At 35.6% G+C, this 17,168-nt stretch overlaps 1 protein-coding gene across 1 annotated transcript in view; it reads left to right on the top strand.

Moving 5' to 3' along the window:
- TMPRSS11A (transmembrane serine protease 11A) overlaps positions 1–17,168 on the top strand; it is a 54,345-nt gene that overhangs the window by 23,414 nt on the left and 13,763 nt on the right. The window contains exons 4-6 of the mRNA XM_049789850.1: positions 2,211–2,278; positions 5,844–6,004; positions 14,642–14,680. Coding sequence (XP_049645807.1) covers positions 2,211–2,278; positions 5,844–6,004; positions 14,642–14,680 — 268 coding nt within the window. The remainder of the gene's footprint in view (positions 1–2,210; positions 2,279–5,843; positions 6,005–14,641; positions 14,681–17,168) is intronic.

Raw genomic sequence — 17,168 nt, 5'->3', positions numbered from 1 at the left:
ATTACAAATTAAATAGTTCTGTAAGTTTTATAGTTCCCCACTCCTTTGAAAAAAAGTAAATGATCAGAGGATCTCTGAGCCTCTCTGTACTCAAGCCCAAGGATGTGGAGCTACTCAGGCCATGCAGTGCTAAGGACCTCCTGGGTCACCCTGGTAGAGTTGGTGAGAAGTGGCAGAGTTGTGGAGTTATCTTCAGGGCCAAATCTATACTATTCTGTAGCTGCCAGTGTGGATACCTGGACTAGGCTAGGAGAACTTGTGAAGTACTACATCGTGGTAGGGATTTTGATTTAAAGCTTTTCAGGAGTGCAGGGAAAGCACACCTGGTGGTGTTCAAGGGTTTTTCCATCTCTGTGCTCAGGAATGGCGTCTGGCAATGCCTGGCAGAACATATTTGTTACAAAGGATTTAAACCAGGTTCAGCAATATGTAAGGCAGGCACCCTACTTTCATTATTTCAGTGCTAGTGCTATTGTTTGGAACTAACCTATTTCCTGAGTTACAATGTTTGTGTTGAACCATAAAAGACCTTCGATAGCCACAACCATACTGACAAACAAGAAACTGAAAAGAATGTCATTATCTAGCTTGAAGATGAACAAAAAATAAATGTTTAAGTGGCTGAAAGTACAGAGAATAGAGAGAGCATTTGCCTTGCATGTGACCTAGCCAGGTTCAACTTTTGTTATCCTATATGGTTTCTCAAGTTCTCCTGGAGTAATTCTGAATGAAGATCCAGGAGAAAACATTGAGCATTGCTGTATATGCTTCTATTCCCACCCCCAAAAGAATAGAAGATAAGTTTAATTACTACTTAAGTTTAACTATTAGTTAAACTTAATATTCAGTGATGTTAGAGAATTCACACATCTCTAAGTTTTACGTTTTTCTTCAAATAAAATCAGTATAATGCCTATTTCATAAAGTACAATAAGAATTAAAGAAAAACTTATATAGTTGAATTCCCAATTTAGCGCAATTATTAAGCATTATATAATATATATTTATTATTATTATATATAATTATATATACATTAACATAATATATAAGCATTTTAAGATTGTTTAATAATGCAAAAATTTTAATTTATTCCTTGACCTCTTAAAATCTTCCCTATGGTTACAGTTTTTGTTTTTCAAAATAGGAGTTGGCATTTTTGCCAATATTTAACATGCAGGTCTTTAGGTTTGCACATTCTATTTATTTAGCAATTGTGAAATGCTATGCCCATATTTAGATTACTCTGTTGCCACCAAGTGGTCATTAGAGGATATTGCAAGCCAATACCTGGTGTAGCCTGTCACAGAACAAAAAATCTGCAGCTGGAAATTAAAAGTAAGTGGATCTGCTTAGTAAGCAATTGTAGTAGATTAGTTTCTTCTGGGACCTAAGTTCAGGTTAAAACGAACCAAGTGATTTCAGGTGTATTGGTGAAGAAAAAAAGGACAGAACTAAATATTCAAGTCAAAGTAAACAAAAATAGAAAAAGAGACCCAACTATAACAATCTAAATTAAAATGGGCCTGGTACACTGGCAGGTCAGGTGGCTAAGAATGGTATTATAGGATACATGCTGGGAATTTTGATGGAGGGAGTTCAGCATTTGTGGTGGGAATGGACCTGATTCACTGTTACTGCATGTTTGAATCCAACTGTGAACGATTTAATTCACAATGGTTTCAATAAAAAATTTTAAAAAGTAAATGAATTTAAGCACGAGAGCCCAAACTGTGTCTTTTCTTTCTTTGGTGATACAAACTGAGTACCACATGTCGAAACTCAGCCTCTAGTACCTCCTTTCACCATATTCTATTCTGATTATCCCATAGCCCACAATAAATGAAAAAAAGTTTAAAACCTCTTATTCTTTACTAAGTATGGAACTCTTTACTTACAACCAAAGATCTACAGAAAAAGTTGAGGCCTATAATAGCATAATGAGGAACAGAGAAGCATTAGTAATTTATTTTAGAATATAACACGAATTTTATATGTATTTAATTAATATATCAATATCTTTGATTATTAGGTTAGAAAATTGAGGATTAATTTGGCCGAGCAATTTTTCTAAGGCATTCTGTTTAAGAACCATTGTTCTAAATCATGACATATTAGTCATGTAAAACTTTTGCTTTGATTTAGCATTTAATCCAAAGTGTATGCTTTTTGTAAAATATAGAGTTAATACATATTTATTTCTTTATAACAGGTAGATAACGTCTTTGCAGATTCTACCTTGCAAGAACATTATATCAAGAACCAAGTAATCAGACTGACGTATGTATAATTGGCAAGTGAAGTTACAAGTATGGTGGAAAAAAAAGGGCAAAGTTCACAGGAATCTTCATATGATATATGTATCAATGGGCTCAGATGTTCACAAATTTTAATTTTTAACACAAGGTTTTTGTAAATAAAAAAAAATAAGTTTTGGTGGAGTTAAGCAGCATGTTAAAAGTCCCTTGAGTAACAGCTATCCTCATACTACAGAGCCAGAATTTAATTCCTAAGTACAAGTAAATACAAGGTCTGAGAAGATTAAAACCTATGGTCTCAGTGAAATACAGCAACATGTCATTCCAGGTCCAGAATTGAGTTCTTTTGACATATATGTCACTTCAAAAATATTGAGGGTAAAGTTTAAATTTAATTATAAGTTTTACTTATAATGTAGTCCTCATAACAGCAGACATGCCTGAACAAAAACATGTTCCTGTTGCAATAATTGCTTTTTGTGGTTGTGGAAGAGGAAGACTCATATCAATTTTAAAAGTTGCTCAGATCATTTAATTGTGGTCATTGAAATGCTCATAGGAGATTATATACTTGGGGTTGGAGTGATAGCATAATAGTAGGGCTTTTGCCTTGCATGCGGCTGACGCAGTACTGACCTGGGTTAGATATAGTCCCTTGGTTGGGCTAGGAGCAGTTTTTGAGCGCATAGCCAAGTGACCCCTGAGCATCACAGGTTTGTTACCCTCCCCAAAAGAAAACAAAAATAAAAACAAAAAACAAACAAAAATAAATATACATAAGAGGTTGGAATGACTCATCTTATTAAATATTATGACTTCTCAATATCTAGTGTGTTATTGACAGACTTATTTTAAATTTTTCTCAGGAGCTTTTCTCAGGCTTTTACTTTGCATGTAGCTGAACCAGGTTCAATCTTTGGCATTGCATATGGTCCTCTGAGCACTAAAATGAGTAATTCCTGACTGTAGAGTCAGGAATAAGCCCTGAGCACTGCTGGGTATGATCCAAAAACAAATCAAACCAAACACAATTTTACACTTTTACTAACTGTTGACTTCCCAGAAGGATTTTATAATATAGGATACATTTTATACGATGTAGAAGGTAAAGGAGATATTATTTAGAAAATATTTACTAAATATATCTGTTTTTCCATAATAGTGTAGCACTTTATAATAAACTTATTAATTTCTTTGGATTTATAGGCTTTATCAGTACAAATATTTGTGAGATTTAAATAATATTTACCTAGTAAATGCCTTTTTCTTATGACCTAGGAGGGAAGGTCATTTGGTTGATGCTTGCCAATTTAATATAAAATTTCTATAGGAAATTCTTTACTCTATCTGGCCAATTTAGATTCCCATTCTCTTTACCTAAAATTTCCCCACCAAAGCCCTGTGGCCAGAGAGTTGCCAGATTTGAGTACCCTATAGCCTCTAAATCCAGGTGTGTCATACTGTGGGTGGTATCTGCCCTCTTGAAACTGAGCCAGCCAACCTGGACTCTAAGGTCTTTACCTGTGCCTCCCCCTGCCCCCAGCCACTTGGCCAGAAAGTTGCCAGATCTAAGGACTATCTAATATCTGAACCCAAAACCACAAGAGCATTCTAGTATGTCCTGGCAAATGCATTCCAATATATAACCACTATTTGTGTGCAGGTGGGGCATAGCACTCTTATTTCTCAGGAATTATACAGCCTCAAAACTTAGTTAACCCAAAGAAGGAACTGAACAGTTTGCTAAGCATATAAAATAATTCTGTATGCTAAGAAAAAATTACCTGAAAAAATATATTATTAGTGGCCATTTGGTTGAAAGAATTCAACAGATCACTTCTCAAGTAACTGGGAATCTAAAACCCCACCTTTAATATCCACAAAACTCAAAGAACAATGAGGAAACTAAGGAGCTTGATTGAAGTTGTAGTTAGGGAGAGAAATGTAAGCAATCCCATCACATTGCTTGAACCACTTTGATGAGGACCTAAAATCAACACTTAAAGCACTGGCAACCGAAACTAAGGAAGCCAGAAAAATTGAACAATCAATAGATAATAAATTCAACTAATGTCATGAAGAACTTTTTCAGAAGGTGAAAAAATCCATACAGATTGAATTAAAGGAGGTAAAAAAAAAAAGCCATAGCAGCTGAATCTCAAAGTGAAGGGAAACCAGTTAGATAAAATTGAAGACAAATCACAAGCCAACATTAATAAGGATGTTGGAACAAGCAAAGATACAAAGGGTTGGGAGAAAATGTAAAGTATTTAGTGAATAAAGACATGAAGTAGAATCTCTGAATTATAGAAATATTAGAAGGTGAGGGAAAGGGAAACAGTGAAGAATAAGTAGTGGGACAGATAATAGTAGAGACCTAACCCACTCTCTAAATAAAAGGTAGCTGAGCAAATTTAAGAGGTCAAAGAGTACTAAATAAAAAAGACTCAAACAGAAAACACCAAGATATATAGTAATCAAAATGACAGGAGACAGAGATTGACATAGAGAGAGCAATATATTAACTTTTTTAAAGCCTTAATTCAGAAGAAAAACCATAAATATAAGGGAAAGAACACAAGAATCTCTACAGATCTCCCATGTGAAATGGTCCAAGGAAGAAAAAAGAATGACATAAAAAGGGCCAACATTTACAATAGATGCTTTTTAAATCTCATGGTTTTTGAACAATAAAAATAAGAGGCCTTTTAGATTAGATCAATATATAGATTTAAAGTTGTTTTGGGATTGCATCCAGTAGTACTCAGGGCTTACTCCTACATATATACTCAAAGATCTCTCCTAGTGGTGCTCAGGGGACCTTATGTAGTACTGGGAATTGAACCTGGATCACTACATCCAATAATAACTTATCCACTTTTCTACCCTCGGGCTTACAAATTTCTATTTTTAAGTTAATAGTTTTCTTCTTTAAGACGAATAAAAATTTAATCCCACTGGTGGAAATACTTAAAACTTTTACATGAAAAAGTTCAGGGAACTGCACCCATTTAAAATGAAAAATATTTCAGGACCATATTATCATTACTTTCAAAAATTTATAAATAAAAAGAAAGTAATAGTTTACATAATATATATTCAAACTGTTCTAGATGTAAGCTTAATTTAATGGAAAAAGAGGATTTCAATTCAAAAGTGAGAATGCTCATAAAATCAGAGTGGACCCAAGAAAAACAAGCCTGTTTAGGTGATTAAATTTCTCATCATTTTTATTGCTTCTCTAGGGTTATAGAGACACTTGTCATGGATGCTGCAGAAATCACATACATAAGAGATTAGACAAAATGATCACATTTTTTGTTAGTTTCAATCCTTATAATTTATTTTAAAATTTTTATGTCTGGGTTTTCCCCAACTGCCATAAGTCTTTAAGTTATTAAAGAAGCATATTCAAAATATAATACAAACTTGAGAAGAGATTATATAAACTAGCTGGCACAGACAATAATAAAACTCTTAATGTTAGAGAATTAGTTCTTGACACATTCAGCATCTGAGGCATAAAATAATGTAAGATAATGTCAGAAATATTCATTGAATAAAAACTTTTCTCTTGTGTGTCTTAGACCAGAAGAAGATGGTGTGAAAGCTGATGTCATTATGGTGTTTCAGTTCCCCTCTGATGAGCAAAGAATGATAATACAAAAGAAAATCCATAGTATTTTAAATCAAAAGATAAGAAACACAAGAGCCTTGTCAATAAATGCCTCATCACTTCAAGTTAATGGTATGTGACATGATTTAAGTAAGTCTATTTTATATCTAACCATAAGCTCACCATTTTTTCTACCATAAATAAAATAATTAATTAAGATAACTCATTAAAATTAAAATACTTTAATATGTTATAATTATATTCTATGTCTAAATTTAGACATCAAATTATTTATCCTTTAATAAATGACTGCATTTATCCCAAAAATAAAATAAAATCTCAATCAATAGTGAAAAATTAATCTGACACTGTTCACTGCCTCCATGAATAAGCAAATGAAAATAACAAATATTATTAACAACATATTTATGGGTTAAACCTTTTTAAATATAGATTAATCTGATTTAAAAATATAGACTTTGTATATAAAGTTCTTATTAAATATTTTCTATGAGCATTTGGGAAAACAGTGAACCAAGTTTGAAGTTACTAAAATCCTTATGCTTACACATTATTTTATGCAACAGTTTAAAAAAATCACTAAAGCTAGAAAAGTAACTAAAGTAGTTACTTTGACTCATTTACATATTGTCTCATTATTTTCTCTTTTCTTCTTTACGCTTAGCTCATTATACCATTATTTTTTTCTAATAGGGCATCACATTTTATCAAGTCTAGAAAGACTTGATATGCCCCTTGTTTAAGTTTCTTAGTTAATTTTTGTGTAATTACAAGGTGTACAATTTACCTTTATAGCTCAGAGACAAGAAAAACAAAGGTACTTTAATAATTAAAAAGTGCCAATATTTAAACCTACATCTCTGATATCTTTAGATAGAAATATGATGAAAGCATTTAGTGATCAAATGCATTCTTGTTATCATCTCTGATATTCATGCCTTATACATTAATCTTGTATATAAACACATGGAAGAGTCTGAGACATTCATCTATAAAGGAAACTATTTTTCTATTTCCACTAGTTTCTTCTCTCAACACACAGATATCGTTTCCCTAAAAATTGCAATAGACACAAGACTTTTTAGTCACAGGAAAAAAAAAGAGTAAGTGATTAATAGCATACTAGAAACAAGATTTCCTACTTCTGTAAGGGTCTGACCTACTCTTCAAGGGGAAATCTAACCAGGAAGCAAAAATCTTAGGTAATGGATGGGCAGCAGTTTGGTGATGTGATATAGAGTTGAGAACTTTGGGGAAAAAGTTGGGTACTCCTCCCATCCTAGGAGGAAAGAACCTATCAAGGACTTAACAGATTGTTTTGTTAAATAGGGAAGCAAAGAAACTAAAGTTGTGAAATAGTGGCAATTGTGATAAGTTAGGTAAGGTAATTACCAATAATCTGTTAATTTATCAGAAATTAAAAACCTGAGATATCTGAAACCAGAAATGAAACAAGAAATAGTCATTGGATGCTAGATATAAGTATCAATTTGTGAACTGCAACATATTTCTTTTCTTTCCTTTTATTTTTATTGTGACTGAAGTTCATTTACATAGAATTATTTATGATACATAGTGACAATGAATGAAGGGCATTCCCACCACCAATGTTATCCTCCCTCCACTCTTGTTCCCAGCATGTCTCCCACATCTCCCTCCTCTACCCCCCAAAATCCTATAGTAAATGGTCACCGCCTTACAGCTTGTTATAGGTTGGGTATCTATTCTGTTTGGTGTTCCACTCTGGTCATTTTTTAATTTATACTACATGTTCATATGACTGGTCCTGGTATCATTTTTCCCCCCTCAATTTATGAGGCTGAATGATTCAAATAATGCTATTCTGTTGGAGGTTAAAAGGTTAAGAAAAAGGAGTAAAAATTTGGTATCAATTACTAAAAAAATAAATGAATAAAATAAATTTAAAAAATCACCTAATAATATTCACAAAAGTGGAAAAGAAAGAAAAAATGGAAGAAAAGGGAGAAGGAAGATAATATCAAAAAACAAACAAAAATAAATAAAACAAAACAACACCAGAAAAAGTGCTGCAGTGGCAGGGTTTGTGTTACCCCACCTTTTTTTTTTTTTTGTATAGGCACAGCAAATATTGGGGAAGGAAGGAAATTCCCGTGGCCTAAGAGATTCAGGGTTTCTCCATTCTTAAAGCATATTGTCATGGTAACAACCACTGGCTCCATACCTTCTCATTGCCATATCCCAGGGTAGTTGTTGTTGTTGTTGTTGTTGTTGTTTGTTTTTGTGGTGTCAGGAACCTTTCTTCTCTGTTGTGGATGAGAAAATAAGGCCACTATAGCAAGCAATCTTGGTATTTGTGCAGGTCCAAGGACAGGGCCTAGGATAGAGTCTTTAAGGTTCTAGAGGTACTGTTCCACTATTGTTGGTGTGTCCAGTTTTCTGTATCATGTGCTCCATGTTTTTGCTCGTTCCCTAAGCTGAAGTCTAGGAAATTATGGTTCCAATAGTTCTGCTCAGTCTCTGTTGTCAGAATTGGGCCTCTGTACTAAGAAGTCTTGATTTTTGTAAAAGACTGGGCTATAGCCTACGGTAGGGTTTTCCTTAATGGTCTCCAGGTAGGTTCTGTTCAGTCACAGTTCTCAAAGTCAGTTTTCTGAAGTTAGTGCTCTTATTTTTTATAGTTCAAAGGACGATACTTCTTCTGATTTCCACTTAATGTTAGGTGATGTGTTAAGACCTCCTGGCCTTAGGTCAAGTTTTCATTTCCTCGCTGTCCTCATTGTCATATTAACACTGGCACAAGTATATCTCCCAATGCAGCTTAGTTCCTGGTGTTGTTGCATGGGTTTGTTTCAGTTCTATGTCTGGAATCTGGGGTTTGAGAATGAACTAACACTGTCCAATCTCGTGGAGACTGAGTTGTATCCACATGACATACGTCCAGGATTGGAGGCACCCTTGTATAAAAAGTGTGAGTTCTTATCCTAGAAGATATGATCTTGTGTCTGAGTCCATGATTTCCCCTTATTTACTGTGCCTATACAAAACTGTGTGGTGTTCTTTTGTATTTCTGGTGCTATTCCAGGTAAGGTTGACAGACCACACGTACAGTATCTGTGGTGTGGTCTGAGCTTTTATCCCAAGCAAGACGTTTTCTTGGTTTTTGACCAAGCAGCACCAAAATTGGTGAGGGTAGAGATAATATGTATATATAAAAATAGATTATATAGATAAAATTGAGATATATAAAAAAAGGAAATTGAGAAAAAAGGGAGAAAAGGTATTTGAAAGAAGAAAGTGATTGGGGAGGCTATCTGTATGTTTATGAATACATATCTTAAGATACATTTTTAAAAAGGTATTAAGCTAATGTAGGCAATATAGGCCTCCCAATTAGGTCTTCTGACATATTCTTGTGGGGAGCAAAAGCCAAGATACTTTTTCGTATCACAGACTTTGGTCTAGAGTTTACTATATGATTTGTGGCATTTCAGAGTCCTATAGTGTCTTTGAGCTAGGGGTTTTGCTGCAGCTGAATCTGGTATCATGCAACGGTTCACAATTTGAAGAGGGTGAGAGGGGTCACAAGCTTGAGTCAGGAGGCTTATTGGTTGTGGTTTCTTGCTGAGACACAAGATGAGGGATCAAGAGGGTGTCTTTCTTTGAGGAGCTGGATGGTGGTCTGTTGAGAAGGAGGTCGGTCTTGGTGCCTAACGAGTTAAAAACTGAGGGTAAACAGGGTTAAATAAGGGGGAGACAACAAATCCAGGTTGGGATATAAGGGGGGGATAGAGAGGTCTCTGGGTGTGGAAAGGCAATACAGAAGAAGGGCTCTATACATTGTATAGATAAAATGTTTAAGGCTAAGGCTCTGTAGTCAGATAGGACAACTGTATAGAAAGTAATGTTTACTTAGACACTGACTTCAGAGATCTATTTGAGTGCTATCCTCCATACATAATATATTCCATTTCCTTACCTACAAATAGTCAACAATAAGAATATTTTTGGACTATATTAAAAAGGGTATATGTCACGCACCCGTGAGCTTTTGAAAAAGATTGAGATAAATCTGCTTTGGCTAGCTGTCCGGGGGTTCTTTGGCTAGCTGTCCAGCCCAGTGCTCACCACATGTCAGTGCAAGGGACCAAACTCCTGGCGTGCAGCTTCTCCAGGCCCAGCTCTGCCTCTGTTGCTTGCGAATGAATGGATCGGGGTGGAGTTTTGCTCCACCCTATCCCATCCCCCAAGGCCCAGGTTACCAGATCAGGTCATGAAGACCCTCTGGCGTGGGGGAGTCTGGGCCCCCGGACTGACTGGCAGTCGGGGGGTTCTTTGGCTAGCTGTCCAGCCCAGTGCTCACCACATGCCAGTGCAAGGAACCAAACTCCTGGCGGAACTGCAACATATTTCAATGACCGTACTATATGAAGGGCAGTCTGTGCTATTAGCGAAGTTGACCTTAGAATTATATAATTCTAACTGCCACAGAATTATTGCTATACTTTCCAAGTAATTTGTCTTTGTCTTGGCTTTATAATCTTAGTTGTAAAATTGAATCAATAACATTTTTCTCCTTGAAATCATAATATGATAATATACAAGTAAATTAAATATATAATATGAGATATTTAGACTGACTAGATAAGTTATTAAGATATACATATTCTTTAAAATTCAAAAGTATTGGGGCCCAAGAGGTGGCGCTAGAGGTAAGGTGTCTGCCTTGCAAGCGCTAGCCAAGGAAGGACTGCGGTTCGATCCCCTGGCATCCCATATGGTCCCCCCAAGCCAGGGGCAATTTCTGAGTGCTTAGCTAGGAGTAACCCCTGAGCATCAAATGGGTGTGGCTCAAAAAACAAAAAAAAATCAAAAGAATTAATATGATGATCAAATAGTATAGAAAGAGCTGAAACACTGAAGACTTCCAAGCAACTAAAGAGCAGACAATGTCTTAGTGCTCAAAAGCCCAGTGCGTAGACAACTCAGTGAAGTCCTCAAAACAATACTTAAAAAAACGTATAGGCTATACAGCTAAACCATTGTTTTTCAGGAACACTAATTTTGCAGACTTTTAATACCAGAGGTGTCCCTTCAAATAGGCAGATACTTTGTCTATGAAGCCAGGTAGGATTCTGCCTCTGCTGTGAGATTACCAACTGGGAGAGTCTGAGAGGATCTGTCACCTTTGTGTGTTTCTCTACTCTTCTGTCACCTGAACCCTCCTGAGAGAGCCAGGAAAGGCCCAGCAACACCCTGCTTCAAGAGTCACCCAGCCCAAGAGGCCAAGAAAGACTGAGTGAAAACCTGCTACCACAGGTGCCTCTGCAGAAAGGCACATCCTTTGTCTATGAAGGCAGACAGGAGGATTCTGCCCCTGCTGTGAGATAACCAACTGGGAGAGTCTGAAGGACCTGTCACCTTTGCATGTTTCTCTACTTTTCTGACTCCTGAATCTTTCCTTAGAGGGCCAAAAAGGACCCAGCAAAAACTCTCCTAGAGCTCTAGAAGAGCACAGCCATTCCAATTCAATAGTAGGCTGTTTTATTTCCAGTTGTTAAAGTTCTTCTTCAGTGTCCCTTTGTAGTTCACATCTAATTTCAGAGCCTTATGGTCAGCCAAGGTAGCCTGCAAAATTTCTATCCTCTTGATTTTATGGAAGTATATTTTATGTGCTTCATGTGGTCTATCCTAGAGAATGATCCATGTACATTGGAGAAGAATGTGTATTTAGGTTTCTGGGGATGAGTGTCCTATAATATCTAATAGGCTACTTTCATTTTTCTTTTCAGAACTAGTATATTTTTGTTGTAATTCAGTTTGGTTGACCTATCAAGTGTTGACAGGGCCATGTTGAGATCTTCCACAATTATTGTGTTATTATTGATATTCTCTTTCAAAGTTGTCAATAATTGTATTGGGCATTTTGCTGGTCTCTCATTGGGTGCATATATGCTTAGTAGTGTGATTTCTTCCTGCAGTACATATCTTTTAATTAGTCCATCTTTGTCCCTTACAACTTTTCTGAATCTAAGGTTTGTGTTGTCTGATATTAATATGGCCACCCCAGCTTTTTTAAGGGTGCTTTTTGCTTGAATGACTTTCCTCCAGCCTTTCATTTTGAGTCTATGTTCTTACTATTCAGGTGTGTTTTTGTAAGCAGCAGAAGGTTGGATTCATCTTTTTGATCCATTTAGCCACTATTATCTCTTAATTGGTGCGTTTAGTTTATTGACATTGAGGGAGATGATTGTCATGGGATTTAATGTCACCTTTGTGTATAAGTTTGGTGTGTCTGTTGGTCTGTCTTGTCTTAAAGTAGGCCTTTCAGTTTTTTCTGTTAAGGCTAGATTTGCATCTGTAAAGTTTCTGAGCTGTTGCTTATCTTGATGCTATGTATCCTTCCTTCTAACATTAACATGAGTCGGGCTGGGTGCAGTATTCTCAGTGAAGCATCCATTTCATTCAGTCTTGTCACAATATCCCACCACTGTCTTCTGATGTTGAGAGTTTCTTGTGACATGTCTGCTATAAATCTTATGGATGCTTCTTTGAGTGTAATTTCCCTTTTTGATCTTGCTGCTTTCAGTATTTTATCTCTGTCTGTAGGATTCATCATTGTGACTAGTATGTGTCTTGAGGTGTTTTTCTTTGGGTCTCTTTTAGCTGGTACTCATTGGGCATGCAGGATTTGAGTGCATGCAGTCTTTAACTCTGGGAATTTCTCTGTGATGATATTTTGACTGTTGATTCTTCCTGTGGATTCCCTTCCTGGGACTCTGGGACGCCAATGATTCTTATGTTGTTTCTGTTGAGCTTATCAAAGACTTCTATTTTCATCTGTTCACATTCTTAGAGTATCTTTTCCATTGTATGATCATTTGCCTTAAGGCAGGGGTCTCAAATTCGCGGCCCGCAGCAGTTTGCGGTCCTTCATACAATATTTTGTGGCCCATGGCCAGCCTTCACATATTGCAGTATTCACGATTATTCGCTTACTGAATAATCGCAATAAAAATCGCATTAGTAAGAAAAATTTTGCATTAAACATTCATATACCCCAAGCAGTTCCATTCGAGGTATGCAAATGTTTAATTCGATCTTTTGCGATTTTTTTCTTACTAATGCTATTTTTTTTTTATTGTGAATATTCAGTAAGCGAAATCCCTTATGCAGCCCTGCCTCACCCTGACTTTGTCTCCTGCAGTCCCCAGGTAAATTGAGTTTGAGACCCCTGCCTTAAGGTTCTCTTCCAATACTTCTGCTATATGGAGTTGTTCTGCATTTCATCTTCCAGTTCATTGATTCTGCCCTCAGCTGCTGTTACCCTGTTGGAGAGATTTTCCATTGAATTTTTTAGTTGAGCTACCATGTTTTTCAGATCTGTTATTTCAGTTTGAAGTTTTTTGATTTCTATCTTTGTGTTCTGTTCATCTAAAGCTATGTCTTCTTTGATTTCCATGAGGATCCTCCATATTTCTATTCTAAACTCCTTATCTGAGAGATTAATCAGATGGTTGGTATTTTTTGGCTCATCAGAACTATCATCCTCATTTTCTGTGCATGGTGTTTGCCTGCGAGATTTCCCCATTGTCATGCTTATAGTGTGATTTTTTTTTCCTGTGTGTTATGGTGAGGTTCATTAGTTAGAAAGAGTGTGCTACCATGAAGCGAATCGGAGCAGCAGCTGTGCTCTTTTGGAGCTCTAGGAGAGTTTTTGCTGTGCCCTTCTTGGCCCTCTCAGGAAGTTTCAGGAGACAGAAGAGTAGAGAAACATGCAAAATTGACAGGTCCCCTTAGTCTCTCCCAGTTGGTAATGTCACAGCAGGGGCAGACTCCTCCTACCTGCCTTCACAGACCAGAGGATCTACCTTACTCCAATTTAACTTTAAATGTAACTATTTTTATCATATTACTAACATTGTTAGATTATCACATTAATTATAAGCTTTTTAATCTGGATTTTACCAATATTCATGAAATTGTGGGTAATAATTATAATATTTCAGGAATTTTTTATCATTTAGAAACTATTTAAAATAATTTTATAATTGTGTATGTGATATTTTTAAATTATTTTCATTCCTCACTCATTCAATAAAAGCTTATATGAAACTTTAAACAAACAGAATCAATAAAGTAGACCTTTTATGACAGATGCTGGCTTTAAATTCTGGAAATCTGCTACTTGTTTCTGTCATGGCATCCTTATCTTCTGACATTAAATTCAAAGAGACTTACCTTTGCCAGTTGGACTACTACTGTGTTGTATTAATACAAATTTTTTGTGAATACATTGTATCCTACAACATGATGGACCAAGGGGTGTTTTGTTAAGTAAAATAAGAAGATGGTGAAAGACAAAAGTTGTATAATTTTACTCACAAGTGGAAGACATACACAAATTAACATTACAAATTAAAAACAAAACAGACTATATGAGCAAAATGGGGTACCAAAAGGGAAGAGAGAATATAAACTAAGTAATAGGCATAAATGGTATTTGTGGGTTTCAGTCATCTTTTTTTGTTTGTGTGCCTTAATACTAATTGAGGTTGTATTTACTTCATTAATGGTAGCTAATAACTGTCTCTATTTATTGTGTAAATATCCTAGTACATTAACTTGTCTCCTGACTTATTTATGTGCTTAACTATATAGAATTAATATGATCAGCATTCTCTGAATACTGATCAGACCAGGTTCTGATCAATTATATCAGCTGGAAGTTTATCAAATTATCACTCTCCATTCTATTTTGTTTTTCAGCAATGAGCTCATCAACAGGAAAGCTAACTATCCATGCATGTAAGTCTAGTTAGCTTAAAAATAATCAATTTCCACATCAAAAAGGACATCTTAAATAGTAGCTCAACAATTTCATCTATGTTTTACATTTTGGAGAGAAAAATAACATTTGGGTAATAGATAAAACATAATTCATTCCCAATTCTGAGAATTATCTTTTAAAGTTTGAGAAAAATAATTCACATATTTGAAAAACATAACATTTCATATTGAAGAAATTATATATTTCTGATTTGGAATAAATCTATTTGCTTTCTTAAATTCTTTTATTTAAATGTGCTTTCTGCTGAGAAATAAAATAATAAGAATGTGATAAATGAGCAGAAGATAATACTTATCATCTGTGAGTGACCTATAAAATGTTGGGCCAGGGATGTGGCTCAGTGAGAGAGCATTTGCCAAAGTATGTGAATATCTGGGTTCAAATAGTAGCACATGGATCTTTGTGCACCTCTAAGAGTTAAATATTTTTAACATGCACAAAGTTCCAGGAGCATGTTAAGAGCTTAGCAATGTGCTATTAATTGAGATATGCTCCTTCCTCTGAAATAAAGAGTTTCAAAATGGGAAAAAACATAATTCAAAGAATGCAAAATTTTAAATGGGTATATAGGGATAAGAATCGCTTATTTGTTAAAATGTATGCCTAGTATGTATCTGTTCATTGCACTTATCTATTCAGTTGACCCGGGGTTCAATTCCTATATATCATGGCCACCCAAGCATCCCCAGATATAGCCAGTAAGTAGCTTCCAATTACAGCCAGATCAATCACTGAATATGACCTCATAGTTTCTAATCACTGATGACTATGGATCCAATAAAAGGTAAAAAATAAAAGTTTGATAAATGTGGTGATGGAAAAAAGTGAGAATACTATGGAAGTCCATCAGGATTCAGCTACCCTAATCCTGTGCAGTCAGAAAGTGAGCTCAGACATCAGATACCACAAACCAAGTATTAAGTGGAATGACTATTCTGGTCAGAAGTTAAAAAAAACTGTCTTTATAAAAGCAATAGATCTTTTTTTGAAATTTGAAAGCTATTAGTATTGCTAAAACATATGGTGAGGATTGGAAACATGGAAAAAGGTACAATTAAAAAACATACTAAAATATTTTGTCTATTTGAAAGGCAGTGAAAAATATTTTTTGAGTTAACTCAGCTGTGCCTAGGGATCTATGGGCAGAGACCAACTTCTTAATAATCAGTGTTCAGAGATAAGATGTAATAGATGAAACTTAAGTCAGCCATGCGCAAGGCAAGAAGTCTATCTGCTATACTATTTCTCCCACTCAGGATTTACATATTTCAGAAAAAGCACTTATTTGCTGTATGGAGAAAGAATTGAACTGGAAGTTGTTATGGTCCTCTAAGTCAGGGATTATCAAACTTTCCATTCAAACTTTTCCCTTTTAGCCCAGGAACATTTTATGTGACTAAAAATATGTAAAAAAATTAAATTAAATAAAAAATAAAAAATATGTAAAACATATATGCTTTTGAACTATTGCTAAAACTAATCACAAATTTATTTAAAAATAAAATTTTATATGGGTAGTGGCTAGAATGTTTGCTTTGTATGTAACTACTCCAGGTTCAATTCCTGGCACCCTACATAGTTGCCCTCCTCCACCAGAAGTGATTCATAAGTGGAAAGCACTGCTAGATGTGGCCTCAAACCCTAAGATATATATATATATATATATATATATATATATATATATATATATATATATATATATAAATTTTTTTGCAATCCCTTCTCCATTCAGTTAAACAATCACACATGGACTTTAAAGTTTAAGAAAATAAGCTTTTAATTTATTAAAAAAAAAAACCAGCAAGAACGAATGGAGTGAGAGAAGGAGGGAAGAATGAAAGAAGGAAGAAAAATTAAGAAAAAAATAAAAGAGGGGCCGGAGAGGGGGTGCAAGCAGTGAGGCATCTGTCTTGCCCATGCTAGCCTAAGACAGTTCGATCCCCCAGTGTCTCATATGGTCCCCCAAGCCAGGAGCGATTTCTGAGAATATAGCCAGGAGTAACCCCTGAGTGTCATCGGGTATGTCCCCCCCAAAAGAAAGGAATGAAAGAAAAGAAAAGAGGAAAAAAGAAGGAAAGGAAAGAAGGAAGGGAGGGAGGGAAAGTGGAAGGAAGGGAAGGAGGGAGAGAGGGAGGGAGGGAAGGTGGAAGGAAGGGAGGGAGGGAGGGAGGGAGGGAGGGAGGGAGGGAGGGAAGGAGGGAGGGTGGAAGGAAGGAAGGAAGGAAGGATGGAAGGAAGGAAGGAAGAAGGAAGGAAGGAAGGAAGGAAGGAAGGAAGGAAGAAGGAAGGAAGGAAGGAAGGAAGGAAGGAAGGAAGGAAGGAAGGAAGGAAGGAAGGAAGGAAGGAAGGAAGGAAGGAAAAATAAAGTGTAGTTTAATTGAGTGACAATAGATGCAGAGTTATAGAGATTTCTAAACTAGAGATAGTTGGAGTATAATAATCTAA

The sequence above is a fragment of the Suncus etruscus genome, chromosome 16, assembly GCF_024139225.1.
Source record: "Suncus etruscus isolate mSunEtr1 chromosome 16, mSunEtr1.pri.cur, whole genome shotgun sequence".
Taxonomy (NCBI): Eukaryota; Metazoa; Chordata; class Mammalia; order Eulipotyphla; family Soricidae; genus Suncus; species Suncus etruscus.
Note: the sequence above shows the minus strand (reverse complement) of the source record. Positions and strands in the feature narration are given on the sequence as shown.